This window comes from Oncorhynchus keta, chromosome 14 (genome assembly GCF_023373465.1).
Source record: "Oncorhynchus keta strain PuntledgeMale-10-30-2019 chromosome 14, Oket_V2, whole genome shotgun sequence".
Taxonomy (NCBI): Eukaryota; Metazoa; Chordata; class Actinopteri; order Salmoniformes; family Salmonidae; genus Oncorhynchus; species Oncorhynchus keta.
Window position 1 is genome coordinate 40883632 of NC_068434.1, and position 22460 is coordinate 40906091.

The 22460-nt window shown below is 43.7% G+C and overlaps 1 protein-coding gene across 3 annotated transcripts in view; it reads right to left on the reverse strand.

The window, feature by feature from the left end:
* Positions 1–22460, reverse strand: part of unc5db (unc-5 netrin receptor Db) — a 216976-nt gene that overhangs the window by 23801 nt on the left and 170715 nt on the right. Inside the window, exons 4-10 of one of the 3 annotated variants that reach the window (XM_035786080.2) lie at positions 22035–22138; positions 15249–15429; positions 10518–10685; positions 7587–7751; positions 6428–6460; positions 4946–5131; positions 2052–2435 (exon numbers count right to left, since the gene is read on the reverse strand). In XM_035786080.2, coding sequence (XP_035641973.2) covers positions 2052–2435; positions 4946–5131; positions 6428–6460; positions 7587–7751; positions 10518–10685; positions 15249–15429; positions 22035–22138 — 1221 coding nt within the window. The remainder of the gene's footprint in view (positions 1–2051; positions 2436–4945; positions 5132–6427; positions 6461–7586; positions 7752–10517; positions 10686–15248; positions 15430–22034; positions 22139–22460) is intronic. The other 2 variants (XM_035786082.2, XM_035786081.2) reach the window with 2 other exon arrangements.

Genomic DNA, 22460 nt, shown 5'->3' on the forward strand with positions numbered 1-22460 from the left:
AAGACTTGATGCTGTAATCACTCAAAGGTCCTTCAACAAAGTACTAAGTAAAGGGTCTGAATACTTATGTAAATGTCATATTTAAGGTTTTAAATGAATTAGCAAACATTTGTAAAAACCTGTTTTCATTATGGGGTATTGTGTGTAGATTGATGAGGAAAACACACAAATTAATCCATTTTACAATAATGGTGTAACGTAACAAAATGTTGAAACAGTCAAGGGGTCTGAATACTTTCCGAAGGCGATATACACTGGAGTTGCTTACCAAGAAGACAGTGACTGTTCCTGAGTGGCTACGTTACAGTTTTGACTTGCTGCAAATCTATCCCCAATATCTTGAAAGAGCTTGAAGAATAATGGGCAAATATTGTATCATCCATGTGGGCAAAGCTCTTAGAGGCTTACCCAATAAGGCTCACAGCTGTAATCGATGCCAAAGGTGTTTCTAAAATGTATTGACTCAGGGAGCTGAAAACTTGTGTAACAACTATATATATATTTTTTTATTAATAAAAAAAATATATATATATCACATTTTTCTTACACTTTGACAGACTATTTTGTGTAGATTGTTGGGGGAAAAAATACAACTAATCCCACTTTGTAACACAATAAAATGTGAAGAAATCCAAGGGGTTTGAATACTTTTGCAAGGTACTGTAGGACTAGACATTCAATATTGCGCATCAGCACAACCACACAGCTTCATAGCACCATTCATATATAGGAAACAATACCACTTACAATGCCTAAAAACCCTGTCTGAAACCTTACAAAGGGTTAGCGAAGACTGGGGTACAGCAGCTGTAGAGGAGATTCCATGTCTGCCTGTCGATAAAACAGCAATGGAAGTGTTTTGTCATCCCTCTGTCTGTCATCTCCCCTCTTGCAAATCAAGCAGTTATAGCGTTCACCTGCCACCCTGTCAGATGTTTCACTGGGGGATGGCTGCGCAGGAGCCCTCCAGGACCTCGTCAATCCCCAGAGTGACAGGGAACAACATCCTTAGCCCAGAGGATTATGCTCACACCGCCAAAGTTTGATCATCATCAGTTTACGTCCCACAGGACTGACTGATGTCTGAGCTTGTACTGAACGTTGTCGGTCTGCGTGTGTGCGCACACATGTTCATGTGCGTTTACACTTGTGCTTGAGCGTGTAGGACATGTATTCATCCTGAAAGAAGAGACTGGCAGTTAGCCAAGTGTTGGCCATGTATGGTCGTATGTTCAGCATCGTTAATGACATTGTAGATGTGAGAGTGGTCCACTTGACCGCTGTGACTCTCTCCCCTCACACACAACCATCAGACTGAAGGAGTCTGATTTCCCTGTGCCTCTCCATCAGTGCCTCTCCAACAAAGCCGAGGGCCCTACACACACTAGGGACCGGGAGAGAGATGTCAAAAGCTACAGTTCACATGGAACTGTTGACCCCTGACAACTGTGGCAGTCCTCATAGCAAACTCATCTACTCCCTCCACTTGTAGTCATTGTCTATGATAAGAGGCCTAACCCCCGTTTGCCTGGGAGGGCTGGGAGGGTGGGAATGTAGAGGAATAACAAACAGTTATACTAGCTTCCTGTACTTGACCTACCTGGGAAACAACATTAATGATTCCTACTGTACTGTAGCAACATGCATTAGACTCTAGAGAGATTAAAGGGACCTGGTCTGAGTCCAAAATGGCACCCCACTGTTTTCATAGTGCACTACCTTTGACCAGGGCCCATAGACAATAGGGTGCCATTTGACATGTGTCCCTGGTTTCACTAACCAAGACATTCACTTAGACTACCTCTACTTGTAATTAGTCAAGAGTGGGCATGTTTTTGCTAAACTGATAACTTTATTTTCCATAAGAATAGAATAAAACATGCTAGAATGAGATATTAGCACAGAGTAGCCATCATCAGAGAACAGTCTACCCATCTCTCTTCATTAAACCCATGTACTGTACTTTACCAGTATTTGGCAGCACAAACTGTTTAATTCAGCTTTAAACACAGCTTCATGTGTAATTCAGTCTTTAAACACATTGAACTCACCAGTATTTGGCACCACCAACCGGCCGCCCAGATGCCCAAACACGCCCGTGGTTCTCATCTGATCTTTAGTGGGGGTGATGGGGGGCCCGTTGGGGGTGAGCAGGCCCTTCTTGGTGCTCCGTCTCTCCACAGTGCTGTTGCTGTAGTCTCGGTTCAGCCCCCTGGGGAAGGTCTCGGGCGGATGGCCTTTGGGAGCGTGGTACTCAGCGCGGTCGGCCACACCTAGTGAAACCATAAAGGAGCTCTGAACTTTGACCTTGTTGTCTGATAGGGGGTCAAAGAGCTCTTTATTGTCTATGGAGTCCTTGAAGCAGATGGGGCTGCTATAAGTCCGGCCCACTGTCAGTTCTGGCTGCAGAGAGGAGTTGAGAAGCAGTGGGCTCCCTAGAGAGATGGAGTGGAACACACAGCCACAAAGTCATGCCGTCATCTAAATACCCTAGCTCTCTCTGCTGGAGCCATTGGCTGAAGTGAAGTCCACTGAGCAGGGAGCACACTCTGTCAACTGATGGAAAACAGGCTTTTAGTGTGAATAACATGTCAGGGTATGTGACTAACACAGAGTTGCGGTACAGGTAAATAACCTGGATAAAAGATACTGTAGCTATCCAGGTCAGGGCTGAGTCATAGTCACTGGTCAGAGGTAGATTTAATTATCAAGCATACGCAGCTTGATTGCCATAATCCATCTGTTGGAGTCAGTTCCTCTCTGTACACAAAGTCATCCTCCTGGAGGACACAGTCCTTCTCTGTCTGTGGTCACAGCACGTGTGTGTGTGTGTGTGTGTGTGTGTGTGTGTGTGTGTGGTGTGTGGTGTGTGGTGTGTGGTGTGTGGTGTGTGTGTGTGTGTGTGTGTGTGTGTGTGTGTGTGTGTGTGTGTGTGTGAAGGTGCTAAGGAGGTCTGGGTGACCGTCCTGTAAATGAGGGTCCTTCAGCTCTCATAATCAACTCAACCGTCCAAGGAGGTGGTCTTCATCCACAGCCATTAGATGCCTGACCATACTGCCAAACACCGCATGCATCTATCTGGCACATCCAGACATTAGGGCCCCAGGACTCCCTGTGCCAAGATAACGGAGGAGTCACAAAGTCATTGCTGCCCAGCTGCTGCCTGGCGAGGGGCATAAGGCAGGAGGCTAATGTTTTATTTTTAGGGGAATCGTTAATTGCTGGGGGGCTTGATTTGTGTCATGCTTTCAGGGTGTGTTTGTTTCTACTGAAAGACTAACTAGAGGGTATTGTTCAATCAAGGGCTTCTCCTTGTAACTTCATCGTCTAGTCTAGTGCCGGAAAATGCGTAACAGGATGAAAGTATACAATTGAACCATTTTGAAATCTATTGCACTTCAATCAAACACATTAAAGGATATCATGGGAAATGTTGCATTTGACGGAACTGAGCAGTGTGAAATATTACTGATCAGTGGTGATTTGCTACTGATTGCAGTAAACATAGTAGTGGACTATTGAGAAAATTCATATAGATCACGCAGAAGAAGAAAAAAATCCAGTGGCCATTGGCCAAACTTTCAATCTGGCATGCATACTTTTTTCTTCTTCTCAGCGCAGTGGAAATGGTAGAGCAAAACGGAATTGAAGAGGAGGTGGGAAGACAGAAGTTAATGAAATGGACCTCACGTTGAATACCTTGAGGGATAGGTTTGGAATTGGACCTCTGATTAAAAAAAGGAAAAAAAAAAGAAAATGGCTCATGGCCAGCAGTAATGCAGAGACAGGGTCAGGCCTAAAGATTCATTCACCACTCCGCCTTAGCTCCTGCCACATGAGGGGGTGTGTCTAAAGCATTTAAGGGACTTAAAATGAATTAAAAAGGCATGAAAAGCTACTAATTTCTTATGAAGAACACACTTGAGAAAAGCGGTTTCTCTCTCTCTCTGTATTGCCGTATATTATTGTGATTATAACAAAATCAACCTGAATAAGGTCGACTGGGGGGACAGTCAGGGAAAAATATTATATTTTTTGCTATTCATTTGTGTTTCTTTCCTTCCCTCTGTAAAAGAAGGATCCAGACGGGAAATGGGAAAGCGGATAATATGAGCTCTATTTCTTCTGCTCCATTAGCAAGTTGATGGAGAGGGGAATGGGATGGAGTGATGGTGGCCGGTGGAGGGCACAGCAGGCGGCTCCTGAAAAGCTGGCCTATTTAAATAGGATTGATAGCCTGCCGGATGTAGCGCTCCACAGTCCCCCATCTTTCCCTTCCCGCCCTGCGCGTGGTGAGGGGCTAGGCATGAGTGTCAACCCAGGCCTTGGGAGCAGTGGATGTAGTGGGCTCAGCATGGCTCCGGCAGGGCTTTTCACAGTGGTGTCACATCCAGCCAGGATTTATCACCCGCTTCTGCAATGGCTATCGCTTGTGCTAACCCAGAAGTGTCATTGACAGTAATAGGAAGGATGCCTGGGACAAGCCACAGCGCCAGACACTGTTATGAACAGAAGTTATTGCTGTGCACAACAAAAATGCAATTGATGTTCAGTGTTCCATGCTTTTCACATTTATCCATCAGTGGATTTGGCTGGGGCTACCTGACGGCAGGGAAGGGGGATTGGTTGCTTGACAGTCATGCGTGTGTGTGTGGTCTGCGGCCAGGTGGACACAGGATGTGTCTGTCAAAGATTGATTACCTATCTCGGCAATAACAGAAGAACTGGTCTGTCAAAATAGAAGGACAGATCCTTTCAGCGCTTATGAGAATATAAATTTGAGGCAGATGTACAGGGTTTGCACAGTGCCGCCTCAATGCAAACACATGCAATCAATCACCAGCAGAAGCAGCCTGTCAAAAGGGTCCTTGAAAACTCCTGCCTACCGTTTGGCCTTGTGGGCACCTGGCATGTCTCCATAAAGTGAAAGGCAGCGCTAGGTCACCTTGTCTGGTGGTCTTGAAGGTGAAAGACTGGAAGCCCCCGGTGAGCGCGGATGAGTCGATGACGTCAACGCCGTAGTTACTCTGGCTCCTCCTGTACAGCATGACGGCCACCACAAGGAGAGCCACAACTATGACTCCCGACCCCAGCCCAGAGTAGAGAGCCACGTCGTTGGAGCCGTCCATACCTGGTACACACACAGACCAACACAGAAACAACAGTCTCAATGGATGTTTGCTAAGGGTAAACAATAATATGCACGAAGTTCAACTAAGGTACAGTACAGAGACACTGAAGAGGAAAATGTGAGAATGGTGATGGTAGTGATTATTTTGTGGTGACATTCTGAGGCATCTAAAATAGTAATTAAAATACACAGTATTGTATTTGACTAGGAGCTTTTGGAGAGAAGTGAATTCATTTGAAAGCACAGTGTAGAGCACTTTGATGACTGTCCATCCCAAGACACAGTTCAACTGCTCATCCAACAGGCTCATCTTCCTATGCTACATTATGCAGCACACAGAGGACTAGATGAGCACGCAGAATCTCGCCTCTACACTGCAGTTACACAAGACATTCATAAAGCTGTTAACAGTGAGAGTGAGAGGGGTATAACTGCCTTCAGACCCACTAGTCTATATCCAATAAGCCTAATGGTACATATTAAACTACATAGTATGGCCCAATGGTCAATGTCTGACAGTGACAGGAAATGATCCGAAGCAAATTAATTTAGAGTAGCCCCGTTAGTATGATCACTCACCAGATGTCTGTCTCCCCCTTCTAGAACTCTCCACTGAATTGTTTGACCCAGAATGCATTGCAAACCAGGCACAGTGAGTGAGCCTGTCTGTCAGTCTAATGAAGTCTCATTACAATCACTGCTGAGGCTCCAGTCAAGGTAGCACCTGAATCATTTCAGGAGGTGTCAGGCGGTATGCGAGGGGAAGAGAGTGTCTGAGCTGAGACCCACCAGGGGAATACAAGTGAGGATACACTGCAAATTGGTCAAATTAGCTTGTTTGCATAATTACACTGCATTAATCCCTTACAATATAGCATATGTTCAGTTGTCACAACCGATCAATCTCTCGACTCAATCCGAGAAGAAGAGCACGTTGTGATGTCACACTCGTGAAGCGTGAACAGCTGACTGATAGAATGGTAGAACCTGGTTATAGTAAAATAGATCCTATTCAATTACTCTAATTAGTCTAATTCCTAATTCTATGGTTATAGTTCTGTTCAGAACATGACGACAAGGGGTTTGGATGGGTGTGATGGTTGTATAAAATGCAGGGAAATTAAAGTTAACTAATAGGTAGATGTCTAAAAAGAAAAAAGCTTCTCATAAAAAAAAAAGAAGCTGTTAAATATTCTGATTCTGGTTTCCTGAACTTTGACAAATGAGGTAGACAAGCTACCCTGTTTAAAGAGTCGGGGGTTGAAAGTAAAAGAAATGCAGAAAGGAAGGACTCACTTTGAGGTTTAACATCATGCAGCAGCTTTCCATCTGCAAAGACAGACACAGAATGAGACAGAAAAGAGAGAGAGAGAGAGACAGAGGGGATTAAACGCCAGCCCTGGTTGTGTCCCAAATGGCACCCTATTCCCTTTATAGGGGGGTTGCCATTTGGGACGCATGCAGAGCGAGGTGATTAAACGCCAGCCCTGTGTGAGTGAGGTATCCTACTAGTGCACTTCTTTCTGACTCAAATCATGTGGAGAGGCCCTACCACTGAGATATGCCAATACAGATACAGACTGCCCAGATAATGATGCATGGCTTCATTACCAGACTCAATATCCACATGGATAGAAGTGGCCAAGGGAGAGACTGGCAAATGGGTCTGAAAAATACCATGATTATCTCTCTCCTTAACAAAGAGAAACATTTCAAATATTTTCAGAAATTGTATTTTTACCAATGGAAAATTGGAGCTTACCAATACTTCTACCAGACTAGGCCAAAATACCAGTCCGACTTTTTAAAACATGTTGATGCCTCTTTCTTTTATCCAATTCAGGGCCTGTATGTGTGTAAGACTTCCCTTTAGTAAGGTAATTACTGTCACAGTTTGTTGACCCTTAATATTACATCATGGACCCCATTTTGACAACGCAAGCGTGACTCTAGTTTGCAGTAGATCAGACCACGGGTTACTCGATATTTATTTCAAAACCTCCCATTGCGCAACATTCATGAGTTTATCACTAAATTATGCAAATGTGAAATGAAGCATCACGGGTGCGGGTAATACAGTGCATCAGTTACTAAATTGCTTTGACAACCATAGTCAAAACGTTCAAACTGTGGTCAAAACGGAATACACTCCCCATGTCTTCAGTGATCGCTAGAGTATATTCTCCTGTGACACGGGGCACGTTTCGCCTGAACACCACAGGAGGGATTACCATAGTGGTATCATGCATCGAGGGCTCCAGCAATGTGGACTCCGTTCCAGTGTGTTTATTTGTCCAGCAAATCCCTCTGTGGCCAGCTGTTCAGATGTGTTGATTGAGAAGTCATGTTATGATGGGTGTAATGGAGATACGGCTTAATGGAGATGATAGTCGAGGTTAAGATGGCAATGTAGAAAAGAAAGAAATCCTTCAGAGAAAAAGAGTAAGGGACTTACTCTGGGTACACATTCCTCCAGTGCAGTTCTCGGTGGCATTGCTGGGCCCCTCACACATAATGCCCCTGTGCCTGGGCGGTGGGTTATTGCACTCCCTTCTACGTCGTCTTTCACACTGCACACTGCACGCCGTCCACTCACTCCACTTTTCCCAGCCACCGTCAACTGTGGGGTAGGAAATGGAACAAGGAACACACAGACAACACAGAAGGTGAGGCGATGGTCCCTCTCAACGGACATTTAAGTCCACATTAACCCTCAGGTCCTCCTCACATAATGGGATCAATTGTCTCTCTCTCTTTCTACAGAATGTGAAATGAAATCCCCCGATTTAACCGTGCACGTTAAAACTCAGGTTCCTCGGCCGCCGGTGTCATTTGATCTAGGAGGAACCCATATGGTGGCAAAAAGAGATTTCTTGGAAGCACTTTTTCCGCGACCTTAAGCAGTCTCTCCGCACAAGCTCTGAAGAAGATTTCTTTTGTAGGATTCCATGAGTTCTATAAGCTCTTTGTTCTATAACCCCTCTGTGTGCATACATATTGTGCTCTCTCTCCATATAGCTTCTTCCCTAATAGATCCAGTCTCCCCCTTGACCTGCGAGGAAACAGTTTAGAATTGTCTGTGAAAATTCACAGTTACATGAATTAGAATTGAGAACTACTACAAACTATTGTCTGGTGCAGGAATAGACACAGAAAATACATTGGCCTAACATCATTTCTAACCTTTAGACGTATAGTGTAAGTTATCACACCCGGTCTCAGGGATGGAAATTCCGTTGGCCTCTATTGAGTTGCATCTTATTTGTGGCACAATCTTCAATATGTTTTTCAATGTGATGTTTTGGTGCCTCTAGGGCAATTCAGAAAGCTGATTGAGGACCTTCTTATGGATGAATGTGTTTGCTTTATGTACATATATTTTGATATGTGTATTTCTGTCATTTCTGTAGTTCAGGGCTCATCTGTAAAATAGACATTGGTCTCAGTATAACTCCCAGATAAAATAAAGGAAATAAAAATACTAAATATTATAATATACAGTTGAAGTCGGAAGTTTACATACACCTTAGCCAAATACATTTAAACTCCGTTTTTCACAATTCCTGACATTTAATCCGAGTAATAATTCCCTGTTTTAGGCCAGTTAGGATCACCACTTTATTTTAAGAATGTGAAATGTCAGAATAATAGTATAGAGAATTATTTATTTCAGCTTGTATTTCTTTCATCACATTCCTAGTGGGTCAGAAGTTTACATACACTCAATTAGTATTTGGTAGCATTGCCTTTAAATTGTTTAACTTGGGTCAAACGTTTCAGGTAGCCTTCCACAAGCTTCCCACAATAAGTTGGGTGAATTTTGTCCCATTCCTCTTGACACAGCTGGTGTAACAGACAGGTTTGTAGGCCTCCTTGCTCGCACACGGTTTTCAGTTCTGCCCACACATTTTCTATAGGATTGAGGTCAGGGCTTTGTGATGTCCACTCCAATACCTTGACTTTGTTGTCCTTAAGCCATTTTGCCACAACATTGGAAGTATGCTTGGGGTCATTGTCCATTTGGAGACCCATTTGCGACCAGGCTTTTACTTCCTGACTGAGATGTTGCTTCAATATATCCACATAATTGTCTGTCCTCATGATGCCATCTATTTTGTGAAGTGCACCAGTCCCTCCTGCAGCAAAGCACCCCCATAACATGATGCTGCCACCCCCCGTGCATTACAGTTGGGATGGTGTTCTTCGGCTTGCAATACTCCCCCTTTTTCCTCCAAACATAACGATGGTCATCATGGCCAAACAGTTCTATTTTTGTTTCATCAGACTAGAGCACATTTCTCCAAAAAGTACGATCTTTGTCGCCATGTGCAGTTGCAAACGGTAGTCTGGCTTTTTTATGGCGGATTTGAAGCAGTGGCTTCTTCCTCGCTGAGCGGTCTTTCAGGTTATGTCGATATAGGACTCGTTTTACTGTGGCTATAGATACTTTTGTAACTGTTTCCCCCAGCATCTTCACAAGGTCCTTTGCTGTTGTTCTGGGATTGATTTGCACTTTTAGCACCAAAGTACGTTCATCTCTAAGAGACAGAATGCGTCTCCTTCCTGAGCGGTATGACGGCTGCGTGGTCCCATGGTGTTTATACTTGTGTACCGTTGTTTGTACCGATGAACGTGGTACCTTCAGGTGTTTGAAAATTGCTCCCAAGGATGAACCAGACTTTTTCTGAGGTCTTCCCATGATGTCAAGCAAAGAGGCACTGAGTTTGAAGGTAGGCGTTGAAATACATCCACAGGTACACCTCCAATTGATTCAAATTATGTCAATTAGCCTATCAGAAGCTTATAAAGCTATGACATAATTTTCTGGAATTTTACAAGCTGTTTAAAGGCACAGTCAACTTAGTGTATGTAAACTTCTGACCCACTGGAATTGTGACACAGTGAATTATAGTTGAAATAATCTGTCTGTGAACAATTTTTGGACAAATTACTTGCGTCATGCACACAGTAGATATCCTAATTAACTTGTAAACTAATTCAGACCACCATGGCAGGCATGCAGTAGCATACAACATATATGAATTACAAAGGCTATAGGACTCGCACACAATATAATAAAGTTGTCATAGTCTTGCATAACCAGATGTTGTATTCACGTTTACTCTGCACGTAGATGCCTGCATGGCAAGCCTACTATATTCATAAAGTCATAAAGTTGAGCATGCTATATGTACTGTATGTCCTTGCAAGACTAATTGCTTTGCCCTTTGAGACATGCCCAATAGATAACAGTATATTATTGCCTGGTGAAACCAACTGACCTCTGCGAGAAGAGAAACAGAATGTGATCTCGCAAGATCATGATGGTTGAACGAGGCTGTCTATTCACCAGCTCTACAGTACTTCATGAGGCAGAAGGGCTTACTTGGACAGAGCGCATTACAGGTGATCTTCTGCACAGACATGCCCTGGCAGAAAGCTCCTCCGTTGAGCGGGGCAGGGTTGGTACAGGTACGGGAGCGTTTCTGGACACCCCGACCACAGGGCACGTTACAAGGAGACCACTCTGTCCACAGCGACCATCCACCGTTCACTACAGAGAGAGAGAGAGATAGGGGTGAGAGAGCGAGAGACAGACAGACCGAGAGAGAGAGAGAGTGAGAGATGGATGGAGAGAGAGATGGATGGATGGAGAGAGAGATGGATAGCGAAAGAAAGAAAGATGGGTGAGAGAGAGCGGGAGGAAGAGAGGGAAACTTAATTTAAACTAATCTAATCTCCCACAGAGTTAACTATATAGACAACAGTTTAGAGGTATTAATGACTAGCAATGTTCCATGACTATAAGCTTGAAAATACTGAGTACAGTACATCAAATGTGGAAAATGTGAACTACTCTTCCGTTAATTGTCAGTTCAATTGTCAAAGCTCTTTGAATCAAAGAGAAAAAAAGAACAAAATTGATAAGAGGAATCCATTCAAATCGGCCACTGCACATTAATACAGTCGGGCAGATGAAGTCAGAATGAATGAGAGGTTCTCTTACTAAGTAGTCAACCACTTTGTGGTCTGATTTGTTTGGTCTGTGATTTGTATGAGTGGAGACAAAAAGTTTTCTACCAAATGCTACCAAAGCTTGTGAGCCGCCGCATTGCTCCAAGGCCTCTGGCGAATGCATAATTCATAAGCAACATGTCTTTAAATGAGATTAAGAAACAATAGCACATTCCCTTTCATAACATTTCAGAAATACTGAGGCAGGGAAATAACTCCTTGAATAATACATTTATCTTTCACTCGTGCTGCCAAATATACCGTCATAAAACTGACCATCCTACCGATCCTCGACTTCGGCGATGTCATCTACAAAATAGCCTCCAATACCCTACTCAATAAATTGGATGCAGTCTATCACCGTGCCATCAGTTTTGTCACCAAAGCCCCATTTACTACCCACCACTGCAACCTGTATGCTCTCGTTGGCTGGCCTTCGCTTCATACTCATCGCCAAATCCACTGGCTCCAGGTCATCTACAAGTCTCTGCTTGGTAAAGTCACCCCCTTATCTCAGCTCGCTGGTCACCATAGCAGCACCCAACTGTAGCACGCGCTCCAGCAGGTAAACCAATTCCTCCTTTGGCCACCTCTCCTTCCAGTTCTATGCTGCCAATGATTGGAATGAACTACAAAAATCTCTGAAACTGGAAACACTTATCTCCCTCACTAGCTTTAAGCACCAACTGTCAAATTAGCTCACAGATTACTGCACCTGTACAATTTAACCCAAACAACTACCTCTTCCCCTACTGTATTTATTTTGCTCCTTTCACCCCATTATTTATATTTCTACTTTGCACATTCTTCCACTGCAAATCTACCATTCCTGTGTTTTACTTGCTATATTGTATTTACTTCGCCACCATGGCCTTATTTTGCCTTTACCTCCCTTATCTCACCTCATTTGCTCACATTGTATATAGACTTATTTTTCTATTGTATTATTTTTTTATGTATAATATGTTTATTATTTTACAATAAAAAATCTAATAAAAAAGACAGCAATACTAACAATGACATTCATTGTACTGTTTAATGGGATGGCCAATTTAGAGGACAAAACAAAACTTAACTCACACATATACAAAATAAAACTAAATCCTATTAGGTGGTACATGTATATGAAGACCGCATATAGTCATTACAAGCAGTGTAGTTAAGCCAAAAATAAATGTTGAGTGGAGTACAGCACAGAGTAGCAGCAGATCGTCAACCCAGTTATGAAGCGGGACAAGACCATTTATCCAGTATCGGCTGCCATATTTTGTAAAACATCGGACTTCTATTGGAGGTATTGTATCGAATCTTTTCCATATGTATTACATTCCCTAAATCCCGTAACCACATTTCAAAGGTAGGTACAGTCTCCAGTTTCCAAAATTGCAATATGAGCCTTTTGGCTAATAGAGTACAAAGAGAGACAGCTTTCCCTTCGTTGTTATTCCCATCAACTGTACCAAACAGAGTGGTCAATGGGTCTGGGGCTAGAACTATATCAAAGGCTCTAGATAAATAATCAAAAATGAGAGCCCAGTAAACATGTAACTTAGGACATGTCCAGAATAAGTGGGTCAATGTCCCCTCATCCTGCTTGCACCTCTCACACAGTGGTGAGGTGTCCGGGAATATTTTATGCAGTTTTACTTTTGAGTAATGTAACCTGTGTATCACCTTAAACTGTACAAGGTTGTGTCTGGCATTCACTGAACTGTGGTTTATATTCATGAGAGCTTCTACCCAGTCCTCATCTGAGATTTCTGACCCAAGTTCTTGTTCCCAAGCCCTTTTAATGGTGTCTGTGGATACCTCTATGTGGGCCTGTAGCACATCATACAGTCTAGAGACCGACTCTTTTGAATGGGGTTTGACAAGGATCAAGCTATCTAATGTAGGACTATTTGGCTTCATGCCATACTGTGGGATATGTGTCCTTACGAAATTCCCGATTTGGAGGTATCTGAAAAAATGTGTTGTTGGCATGTTGAACTTTCCCTGTAATTGTTGAAATGAAGCTAACTGACCATCTATGTGTAGGTTACCAATTGTTGTGAGTCCCTTCTCCCTCCACTGTGAAAACACCACATCGTCCAATGCGGGGTGGAAAGCATGATTCAGGCAAATCGGGCTGTCAATGTATACAGTGGGTATGTTAAGAAAATACCTCATCTGTTTCCAGATCCTAAGCGTATGACAAATGACTGGGTTAGAGTCATAAGTGGATTTTTTCCACATATGATGGGCTATTAACAAGTGCAGGGAGTGAGGAACGTTGACAGGAGGCCTGGTCAATCAAAAGCCATGCAGGCATATCCTTCTGTCTGGTAAGCTTTCCCTCCAGAAAGACACAATGTTCAGATTAGCAGCCCAATAATACAGTTTAAAGTGAGGAAGGCCAAAGCCCCCCTCTATCTTGTACTTGCATAAATGCTTCTTTGAAATTCTGGCTGCCTTGTTATCCCATAAAAATGGAGTTACTATTGAATCCAGTTTCTTAAAATAGCTTTGTGGTATGAAATTGGGTAGACATTGGAAGAGGTAAAGAAGCCTGGGTAGCACAACCATTTTAATAGCGTTTATAAAAAAAAATCTATATTTTGTTTAAGCTGATATATTTTCATGTCCCAATTCGCTTTCAATAGCTGATCAAGGTCTCTTGTCACTACAATGCCAAGGCTTGTGAACTTGTCTATCACTGTTCTAAACGGGGTAGATTGCAGAAATTGCATATCCACAGGCCGTGATATTGGCATCAACTCACTTTTTTGATAGTTTATCTTGTAGCCAGAGAAGGAGCCAAATGTGTTTATCAAGTTAAGTAAGGGTGGAATAGAAGTTTTAGGTTTGGACAAAAACAAAAGAACATCGTCTGCATATAGGGAAATGTTGTGCTGTGTGTCCTTTATTTTAACAGAAGCTATATCGGCACATGCCCGAAAGGGTTCCATGGCTATAGCGAAGAGAACAGGCGAAATAGGGCACCCCTGTCGGCACCCCTTGAACAAGCGGAATGACTGCGACATTTCTTGATTGGTTACCATGGGCGCCAGTGGGTGTGCATAAATAATTCTTATCCAATTAATAAATTCCTTTCCGAACCCGAAGTGCTCCAGAACCGACATCATATATTTCCACTCAATCCAGTCAAACGCCTTCTTTGCATCAAGAGCTATTACCACTGCCTCAACCTTATGATCGTGATACATTACGTTGAAAAGACGTCTCAAATGGTAGTGTATATGTCGGCCTGGGATAAAACCTGTCTGGTCAGGGTGTATGATGTCAGAAATATATGTTTTCAATCGGTTTGCCAATATCTTTGTCAACACCTTGTTTTCTATGGGGAGTAACGACACGGGGCGTTAAGACGACATCTCCGTGGAATCTCTATCTTTTTTCAAGATCAGTGCTATTGTAGCCTCATACAGTGTTTGCGGGAGTTTGGCATTTTCTTTGGATTGTTTAAACATTAAACATTAAACATAAGTGGAGATAGAATTCTATAAGAAGTACTGCGCCAGTCTATTACATATCCATCGGGCCCAGGGGCCTTGCTGTTTGGAAATTGTGCTATCGCTGTGTTAATTTCCTCCAAAGTTATCCCTGCATCGAGTGCAGAAGCTGCCCCCCTGTCTAGTTTAGGAAGTTCACATTCAGCGAGAAAGCGTTCCATAGTTTGTGGATTCTATTGTATTATTGACTGTAATGTTTGTTTTACTCCATGTGTAACGCTGTGTAGTTGTATGTGTCAAACTGCTTTGCTTTATCTTGGCCAGCTCACAATTGTAAACGAGAACTTGTTCTCAACTTGCCTAGCTGGTTAAATAAAGGTGAAATAAATAAATAAAAATCTAACATCTTTTTTTTAAAAAACAAAAACACTGAGATGGGTCTCATGCATTTGTGTGGGGGCATGAAACACACAGCAACTTGATCTGAGGCGCACCTTAAACACTTTGGGCTGGTTCGCTAGCACAGATTAAGCCTACTGCCGCACAAAACATCTTCAATTAAGATTTCTCCATTATCTGTCTCCGGGAAACGAGGTCTACGTTAGACAAACACAGTCAGCTAATGGGTGAAGCCGCGACCGGAGCCTTACCAAAAACAACCACAGTGGCTGTGGCACTCCGTCTCTTGGCCACAATGTTGCTGGCCAGGCACGTGTAGTTTCCCGAGTCGGACAGTCGTGCCTCGTTAATGATGAGATTGTGGTCAGCTCGGGTGTCAATGTTGTCATCCGTCAGGGAGCTCACTAGCTCTTCGTTCTTCAACCACTCCACCTGCCCAGAGAGTGAGAGAGTTATTACAGACTTATTATAGCACACAACCTATACAACCAAACCACATCAACCAATCACGTGACCACAGCCATTAGGCAGTCAGAGGAGGGCCATACCCATTACCAGCAACACAGACACAGAGAGGAAAACGAAATTATGAATTATAAACTTAGTGATGCTTTACTGCTCCTACCCTGGTATATGGAGCTGCATCGCTGCTTTTGCAAATTGCATTCACACTGGAAGAAATGATGGATTTATAGGGTGCAAAACAAACGCATGGAGTGTTTTCGAACTGCAAAAAAACGTGCACACTTATTGCACAGCACTGGGCGCACGCAAACACACCCATACTCACAAAATGTTTTCATGGATAGGCCTACTGTATTCATTGCAGCATGGCTACTCTTAAACTACAATCAATCTGATGTCATTGAAGACTATACATTTATGACCTAGAAAGAGTAGAACTGGGAGTAGCCTGTATTCCCTTCACTTTAAACAAGCCTTGGAAAACACATTCATTGGATTCCTGATTCCAAGGTGCAATTAAAAGATACCCTTTTTAGCAGGGTGGCATCAGAGGCAAGCAGTTAATGTACTAAAGCTAAAAGATAAGGGGGAAAAGACTGGGAATTTACTCTAATGTTCCATGATTAAAACAATGTATCACTGGATGAGAGCCGACTGGATGACGCGACAGTGGCGGTGGCAGAAGAGTATTTTCCTCTTCATGTATTTATTTCAATTTGATCAGGGGAAATTTGCAAGTTGAAAGAGGCAATTAAAGAGTGGCACAATCTGCCTGGCCCTCACTGCTGATCTGTAGCACTTGCTCTACATTCCCGGGCTGTCGCCTGCCGCTGCTAACAGCCTTAGGGTAATGATGAAAAGATACGCCCGGCAGAAGGAAGAAGAGAAACTGTGGCGGGACAAATTAGCTCTGTAAGTGTGTGGCGGAGGATGTGAGAGATGAATTACCTAATTGGCACATTTGTTTCAATTAGGATGCGGTTATCAGTGTTACAGGCTTGACAGACAGCAGGTTTCCAGGGCCCCCACACAGACACAAGGGGGTCCTGTGATTTCATTATGATGAAGATTGAGCCAACGGAGTGATGGTCATATTCTTCAGGTTGAAGCTGTGTGTATCTGTGGGGGTCTGGGGCTTGGGAGGACTGTGGGCAAGGGAGGACCTCTAATCTCCTGGAGCAGAGAGGAGCCAGAGGCTTGGGTGGGTGACAGTAAAGTCTTATGTCTGTAATGTATTTTTGTTGTGTGTTTGGACCCCAGAAAGATTAGCTGTCGCCATGTCAAACTGAGATAAAGATACACTACATGACCAATAGTATGTGGACACCTGCTCATCGAACATCTCATTCCAAAATCACAGCTTTAATATGGAGTTGGTCCCCCCCTTTTCTGCTTTCCACTAGATGTTGGAACATTGCTGTGGGGACTTGCTTCCATTCAGCTACAAGAGCATTCGTGAGGTCGGGCACTGATGTTGGGCAATTAGGCATGGCTCACAGTCGGAGTAATAATTAATTCCAAAGGTGTTCGATTGGGTTGAGGTCAGGGCTCTGTGCAGGTCAGTCAAGTTCTTCCACACCGATCTCGACAAACCATTTCTGTATGGGCCTTGCTTTGTGCATGGGGGCAATGTCATGCTGAAACAGGAAAGGGCCTTCCATAAACTGTTCCCACAAAGTTGGAAGCACAGAATCATCTAGAATGTCATTGAATGTCATCCCTTCACTGGAACTAAGCGGACTAGCCTGAACCATGAAAAACAGCCCCAGAACATTATTCCTCATCCACCAAACTTTACAGTTGACAATGCATTGGGTCAGGTAGCGTTCTCCTGGCATCCGCCAAACCTAGAATCGTCCATCAGCCTGCCAGGTGGTGAAGCGTGATTCATCTCTCCAGAGAACGCGTTTAAACTGCTCCAGCATCCAATGGCAGCGAGTTTTAAACCACTCCTGCTGACACTTGGATTTGCCCATGGTGATCTTAGGCTTGTGTGGGCTGCTCGGCCATGGAAACCCATTTCACTAAGCTCCAAATTAACAGTTCTTATGCGGACGTTGCTTCCAGAGGCAGTTTGGAACTCGGTAGTGAGTGTTGCAACCGAGGACATATAATTTTTTACTCGCTACACGCTTCAGCACTAGGCAGTTGCGTTCTATGAACTTGTGTGGCCTACCACTTCGTGGCTGAACCGTTGTTGCACCTAGACGTTTCCACTTCACAATAACAGCACTTACAGTTGTCCAGGGCAGCTCTAGCAGGGCAGAAATTTGACAAACTGACTTGTTGGAAAGGTGGCATCCTATGACGGTGCCGCGTTGAAAGTTACTGAGGTCTTCAGTAAGGCCATTCTACTACCAATGTTTGTCTATGGAGATTGCATGGTGGTGTGCTCGATTTTAAACACCTGTCAGCAACGGATGTGGCTGAAATAGCCGAATCCACTAATCTGAAGGGGTGTACACATACTTTTGTATATATAGTGTAGATGCAATCAGAGACCTGGGTGGGTGGGTGACAAGTAAGTCTTCCTCATGCTTCCAATCCAAAACAGTTTGTGTATATTATGACAACAATTTGTGGAGCATAAGTCTACGCTGCTTCATCAGTGATTGGTCAACAGTAAAGATTATTCAATTATGTTTGTTGTCGTTCAACGAGAGATGACTCATTTTCATGCACATTTCTTCAATTGAGAAATAGTGCACCAAAAATGATAAATTCATTACATATTTCTTGACCTATCTTATATTAATTCAGTCTATTTTTGAGGAAGTGTAAACTGGTTACGGCATCTCAACAGAGACAAACAGGACTATTGCAATTTTTTTCTCATTTTTCAAGCAGCCTTTTTTAGGGAGTATGCGAGGCACAGACGTTAGGAGCAATACGAACCTAGCCCCCAGACGCCTTTAGAGACATATGGGTGGGTGACACTCAGCAGCATAGCTGTGGAAGTGTTGATAAATGTATTGCATTGGCTCTGAGAGTGTGCAGCTTTTCTTTTCTGGGTGACACTACCGTACGACTGGGTCTTTGTCCCTTCCCTACTCTCCTGTGGAGTTACTGTAGTTTCAAGGTGACACACTCTAAAGTGCTTAAACAGGTAATAGCACTCTAAAGTTTTTAAACAGGTAAGAGCATAGAAATGCTGAGTCATCGAGTCATGGCTGATTCTCTGAGGATTTCACAGGGTGTGTCCAAATGGCACCGTACTTCCTATATAGTGAACTGCTTTTGTCCAGATCCCTATGGGCCCTAGTCAAAAGAAATGCACTACATTAGTCGTCAAATAGTAGGAAATAGTAGGGCTGGGAATGGCCAGGGACCTCACAAAATTATATTATCACGATACTTAGGTGCCGATACGATATGTATTGCGATTCTCATGATTCTATATGTATTGCGATTCCATACTGTGATTTTATTACGATTCAATGTTCACTATGTGGCTGAGAAATCAAATGTACAAAGTAAAAGTAAAAAGTGCTGAAAACAAATTGGCTCTGTATTTTAAAATAACATGGAGAACAAGCTATGAATGAGTTAAGGTGCAGGTATAGCCAACTAGCGTAAAAATAATATTGCGATATTGTCAAAACAATACAATATATCATCAACAATAATATCCCAATATGTAACTGTATCAATTTTTTTCCCCAATCACTAGGAAATATGATGCCATTTGGGACACACACAGAGTTCGTCGTGCTCCCCTTCAGCCAACAGTGCTGAGGAGCCATGGAAGGTCCGTAGATGCCAGTGGCGTAGCCTGTGACAGTGTGGGTGGGGCAACTTTTTAAATTGTTGTATATCTGATCAAGACAATTACATGGATTAAACAACTCTGAAAGACAAGCCCCAGGGACAGGAAGATAACGTGGGGGCTTACTGAAGACTGTGTTGGATGCCACCACCAAATGTGTTAGTAATCCACGAGCACACACACACAGATTGAGCCAAATCAAAGGCTTTGAACTTGCCTCTGTGTGTTCATGTCTGTGTGAACCTGACATACATACAGACAGGGGAGGGCTGTGATGGAGCTATCGCCACCGCTGCTGTGGTCACCAGCCAGGAGGTTAATCAAAAAAGATAAGGGAACACAAAGTGGGGTTGTGTAGCTGGCCCGCCTCCAAGTTGCATCCCAAATGCTACCTCTTCTCCCCTGAGCAATGTGGCTGCAGCACATTCCTATTCCACCTAGATCTGTCTTATCTTAAGGAAATAAATAGAGGGAGCAGGGAGAGCTCTTCACTACACTGCCTGACCAAGCTTGGGAATGTAATTGCTTGGCTCATCATTTGCTGTCTTGGATGCAGGGCCGGTTCCAGGCATAAGCGACACAAGCAGCCGCTTACAGCCCCCAACTGCTAGGGGGCCCGACCAAAATCTCTCTTAGGGCCCCCAAAAGGCTAGATCCGGCCCTGCTTGGAGGAACTGTGAGGGAACAACAGAGGGAGCAGGGCTAGGGAATTAGAAGCATAAGGGCACATAAGGCTGAATGTATGGGGTTGCTGCTATATGCTAACTTATATAGCTAAGTATAATATAATATAGTTAAGTATAGAGTACCTTTCCCAAACATGAATTCAACGGAGTACATACATACTCCCCATCAAGGTGGCTAACATTGAATTCTTTATACGCCCAAAAAGTGGAAATTCACCCATTTACAATTACTCCCTTTGATTGATGTGAACAGTAAAGTTTGTGTATTGTGGGAGAAACTAACATGAAAGGAATGCAATTACATTTGGAATGTAATATCCATTTTGTTTTACACAATGGAATAACACCGAGTTTAACAAGCTAAGTTTAGTTCCTTTTCTACAGTTTCACTTAAATAGGCTAAATGAATCAAAAGCAGTAATGAAAATAGCATGTCTTACAAGTACTCGCACAGCAGCACGCCAGAGTGCTTTTCTTTGTTTTAATCCAATGTGGGTTTTTTTTCACCATTTGTGTCCAATTACATTTGAAACACTCACCCTGTGCGAGCGCTTCCCAAATGGTACCCTATTCCCTATATAGTGCATCATGGGCCCTGGTCAAAAGTAGTACACTATATAGGGAATAGGGGACGGAGCCCTGCAATTTTTCAGTATTTATTTGTGTCATAGAAATTGGAACCCAGGCCGAGTCAGTTCAATGTGTTTCATCTCACATTAAGGTGTGGGCTCCTGAGTGGCGCAGCGGTCTAAGGTACTGCATCGTAGTGATGTGGCGTCACTGCAGCCTGGGGTTCTTTTCAACGTCAAAAAAACCCCAAACATCTTATCTGTTTTTTGGTTGAAATCTGATTGAACTACTGACCAGTGATCAAAATGCTACTCAATGAATAGACACCAAACTATATAAAACATGTGCATAGTGCTCATGGGCCATGCACCCATTGCATATACTGTAAGAAACTAGAACCATTACGATTATTCAAATTGGAGCGATGTTCTTTTTTTAGCAATTAACATCAACAAAAGATAGGTGCATCCAACAAGAACATTGTCATTATAACAAATCACAGTGTGTAGTGTATGCCTACCTCTCCCATTTACACAGTGCCTACCTCTCCCATTTACACAGTGCCTACCTCTCCCATTTACACAGTGCCTACCTCTCCCATTTACACAGTGCCTACCTCTCCCATTTACACAGTGCCTACCTCTCCCATTTACACAGTGCCTACCTCTCCCATTTACACAGTGCCTACCTCTCCCATTTACACAGTGCCTACCTCTCCCATTTACACAGTGCCTACCTCTCCCATTTACACAGTGCCTACCTCTCCCATTTACACAGTGCCTACCTCTCCCATTTACACAGTGCCTACCTCTCCCATTTACACAGTGCCTACCTCTCCCATTTACACAGTGCCTACCTCTCCCATTTACACAGTGCCTACCTCTCCCATTTACACAGTGCCTACCTCTCCCATTTACACAGTGCCTACCTCTCCCATTTACACAGTGCCTACCTCTCCCATTTACACAGTGCCTACCTCTCCCATTTACACAGTGCCTACCTCTCCCATTTACACAGTGCCTACCTCTCCCATTTACACAGTGCCTACCTCTCCCATTTACACAGTGCCTCCCATTTACACAGTGCCTACCTCTCCCATTTACACAGTGCCTACCTCTCCCATTTACACAGTGCCTACCTCTCCCATTTACACAGTGCCTACCTCTCCCATTTACACAGTGCCTACCTCTCCCATTTACACAGTGCCTACCTCTCCCATTTACACAGTGCCTACCTCTCCCATTTACACAGTGCCTACCTCTCCCATTTACACAGTGCCTACCTCTCCCATTTACACAGTGCCTACCTCTCCCATTTACACAGTGCCTACCTCTCCCATTTACACAGTGCCTACCTCTCCCATTTACACAGTTGGGAAGATATATATTTTCAAAGCAGACAGTTTCCCCCTTGCTGCAAAGAGTTGAAATGTTCAAATCTAGAGTATTTCAACAGCCTGGAGTGTAAGGTAAGCTGTTCCCCTGCACAGAGAGGCTCTCATCTTGTTGGAGGGGTGTTAAGTGTTAAGGACTGGGAAGCTGGGGTCTTACCTCTGCCGTGGGCACTCCCTCTGGGGGGCGGCAATGCAGCACGATCATCCCTTTGATTGGCACTTCCTTCCCCTGGGGGTCCTGCTCAAAGTTCTTCCTCAGGTCTGTGTGGGGAGAGAACGCCGTGCTGTCAGTCCGTGCCATGTCCAGCCTGCCCTCAATCTCCCCATCACTAACACCACTTGCCACTGCCACTCTCCCTGCCTGGCCCTGCCCTTGGTTTGGACACAGTATCAACCTTACGAGTGAGAAACAGGCTGGGGGGATGGATGAATTGGGAGCTCATCTCCTTCCTTCCTTCCTTCCTTCCTTCCTTCCTTCCTTCCTTCCTTCCTTCCTTCCTTCCTTCATCTGCCTGCAGGTTCCCAAGGTAATTTGGAGGATAGACTGCACTGGCTGATGAGTACATATACTTTATAATATGCC